The sequence below is a fragment of the Lactuca sativa genome, chromosome 5, assembly GCF_002870075.4.
Source record: "Lactuca sativa cultivar Salinas chromosome 5, Lsat_Salinas_v11, whole genome shotgun sequence".
Lineage (NCBI taxonomy): Eukaryota > Viridiplantae > Streptophyta > Magnoliopsida > Asterales > Asteraceae > Lactuca > Lactuca sativa.
The window spans coordinates 337,929,170-337,932,725 of NC_056627.2; the positions used below are offsets into that span (position 1 = coordinate 337,929,170).

The following is a 3,556-nucleotide window of genomic DNA, read 5'->3' on the forward strand; positions in this document are numbered from 1 at the left end:
CTCTGAATCAAGCTCCCAAGTCCATTTGGAACCCTTTAAATGTTGCCACTGAACCTTGACTAAGGGTACCACCTTGTTGCGCATGGTCTTCATCTTCCTATCCAGAATAGCCACCAACCTCTCCACAAAATTCAGGTGCTTATTGACCTGAATTCCGTCCAATGGAATCACTGCCATATCATCAACCAAAAAATTCTAAAGTTGAGAAACATGGAGGGTGCTATGAATCGGACTAAGCTTCTAAGGTAGATCCAACCGATAGGCTACCTTGCCTACCCTAGCCACTACTCGTAAAGGTGTGATAAATCGGGGGCCCAACTTTCCTCGCTTTCTGAAGCGTATGACACCTTTCCAGGGTGATACCTTCAGCCGAACCATATCCCCAACCTAAAACTCCTACTCAGATCGCCGCCTATCAATGTATGTCTTTTTCGGCTATGTGCTATCTGTAACCTCTACCTGATCTGTTGAATATTTTTCTTCATCTGGAGTACCACCTCAGTCCTCCCCATGACCCTATGGCCGACCTCCCCCCCCCCCCCCCCCCCCCAACAAGTTGGAGTATGACATTTCCACCCATATAGAAGCTCGGAGTTGAACCTATGCTATAATAATAGTTGTTGTTTTAAGAAAACTCGGATAGAGGGAGGTAGGAGTCCCAACTCTCACAGAAATCAATGAAACAAAATATCCTCGAGCGTATGAATAGTCTGCTCGCTCTGACCGTTTGTCTAAGGGTGATAAGCAGTGATGGAGTGCAATCTTATACCCAACTCATCATGAAACTATTGGATTAGGTATCTAAGCCCATAAGTATAATTGGTATACACTTAAATTGATAGTATCACAACCCTTTTGGGTTGCCCTAAAGACTAGCAACTATACAAGATGATTTTGGAGAGAGAGGTTGATTTATTATTTGATTAATACATTGAAATAAATAATTTGTTAATATTATAAGAATAATATATTAATAAGAAATAGTAATATTTAATTAGAAATTAATTATAATTAATTTTGGGATTAAAGGAATTAATTAAAAGTGCAGGTACTGAAGTGCAATTGTTTAATAGTTGAGCAAGAGGCAATCTAAAACCCTCCATTAGGCTTGGACGATTTCTTGTAGCCTAAGGGATTCTAGAATAATACATGGTGGATAAACAGGAAAGTGGATAATTACCCATTTTAGAATAATCTTGGATCAGGGCTTGTCTAGGGTTTCCTGACTGCACTATAAATTGAGCCTCAACCCTAGAATTTTCGGCCATTTATTCTTTGGAAGACCTAGCCAAAATTTTCTAGCCTCTCTCCTCCTTCTTAATCATTTTCCTTTGCTAGTGTTGGGTATGAACCATTAGAGGTGTGACATTTGTGACGCTCTCTCTCAAGGCTTCAACAACACAAGCATTTGCATTGTTATTACTATATAGCAGTCAAGGTATTATTCTTATAACCCTATTTGTATTTTTCGAAAAATATGCTAGTGTTCTTGGGTTTCTATTTGTTGTTTAAATTGTATGTTCAATTAGAGAAAACATAGATCATTTATTTAGGGTTACAAGCATACACAGGATTTATATGTTTTGCATAATACCCATCAGTGGTATCAGAGCATGGGTTTAGTTTTCTATTGAATTAATACAATTATTGAACTTGAACAAGAAGAAGCATAACATAATTGTCATTCTGTTCCGCCACCACGACATGGTGACCTGCGAATTTGTCCGACCACGACGTGGTAATTGCTTACCACGACGTAATGGACTGTCACATCCATGAAAATCGGATTTTTTTTGCTTATTCTAAATAATCTTCTATCAAAATGTCATTTTTAACGCTTATTGTCTTTAAATTAACTATCCCGCATCTGCGGGCGTTACAATTATCTCTCCCCTAGGATGATTACATCCCGAAATCATCAACAAAACAGGGCTTGTATAATGACTCCACATGTTTTGTTTTTATCCTCGGTAGTAACCGTAACTCTTATGTGCTTTCAAATGAGTATCTAACTCTTGGACCTCTTGAATACTGTTGGTGATCAATATTGCACTGGCTCTTTATCTCATCTTGTACTTTCAATTGTAACCATTGAGTTATAGAGTCGATATTTATTGGAGACGCTTTCTATTTCTTAACAGACTTAAATTAAGATAAGTTTTTTACTCCGATTATCATAACAGACTGATGGGTTATGTTCTAATGACCTCTCATCGTATGATGCAACGCCATAGACTTAGGTCTTTTAGAGTCAAATTCCAGAACATAATATTCCTTTCTTCATGTTCTAATGTGATATAATCACATTGTAGCACTTCTAGCTACAAGCTTCTTACATTAACGGCGATCGCAATACTTCTATTGATCACTTCGATGATCTTTCACTTCAATCTTCTGGCTTAAGTCGGTTGTTACATAGAACTTGGTTCTCTAAACAATGTAACATACTTATCTTATCCGAACTCAATTTGATATAACCACTAGGGTCAGAATAATAATCATCGTCTTAGTCATTACCGAAACAATGGTAACGACAGACATGAACAAAACAGAATCAATTACTAGCGCCTTGGTAACCTTGTGACTTTCCTTGATCCAAGTGTGAGTCCTGTGCTTCTGGTAGTATATGCCTCTACTAGCTTTAACACCTACTCATACTCGTCCTAAGTATTGTCTCTCATTTTTTCGAAGTCACCATACAAGAATTTCACATAGTCATTTAATACATCGGATAACATAACTAAGGTTTATATTATTTCTTGAAACGATTACATAGGTATTCAAGTTCACCCTACATTATACCTCTTATATTAGGCTACACCACATGATACTATCTATATGGATACTTTATAGATCCTTTCTCCTAATCTCTTGCATCGTTACCTGCTTCATCAAAGATCATTTGGAATGTTCTTGCCTTTGGCTTCGGCGCATTCAGTCTTGCTACTTTATTTTTCTTCGGATAAGCTTTTGACATATGCCCCTTGTCTCCGCATCCATAACATACCTTATCATTAAGCGTATAATCCCTAGAATAGTGACCGATCCTCCTACACTTATAACAAGTCACTTCTCCGTTGCATCTCCCATAATGCATATTCTTGCACTTTTCACACCACTTGGATCCATACTTTTGGCCATCCAAGTTAGACTTCAAGAATCTTCCTTTCTTATCAGATCTTGAGGATCCTTCAAGCTTCCTCTTTTCTCCTTCCTTATATTTTTCCAGACCCTTTTCCCTAAGTTGGGTTTCCATATTCTTGGTTGCTCTAACGACTGTCTTCAAAGTAGTTGCCATTTTTACCATTGCAACAAAGTCTGCTAGCAATCCATTAGCAAACCTATCTATCTTAGAGAGTTCATTAGGCACCAAGTAGGGGAATAGCTGTTGGATTAATGTCTAAGTCCATAACTATATTTGGTATGTACTTGACCCGACCCAGCATGGTCCATTTGGGTTGCACTTCACCGTCACAATTTATATGGATAGTCTTTTGAGAATAGTATATTTATGATTAATATTAAATATTATAAGTCCTAATATATTAATATGGAA

At 37.5% G+C, this 3,556-nt stretch overlaps 1 protein-coding gene across 1 annotated transcript; it reads right to left on the reverse strand.

The window, feature by feature from the left end:
- Window positions 1–2,863: 2,863 nt before the first annotated feature.
- Window positions 2,864–3,298, reverse strand: LOC111921075 (uncharacterized). Its single transcript, XM_023916665.1, has one exon. It carries the CDS (start codon window positions 3,296–3,298, stop codon window positions 2,864–2,866), a length of 435 nt encoding a protein of 144 aa, XP_023772433.1.
- Window positions 3,299–3,556: the final 258 nt, after the last annotated feature.

What these genes read in the sequence shown, in the direction of transcription:
- LOC111921075 (XM_023916665.1), bottom strand. Translation starts at nt 3,298, where the DNA reads ATGGCAACTACTTTGAAGACAGTCGTTAGAGCAACCAAGAATATGGAA.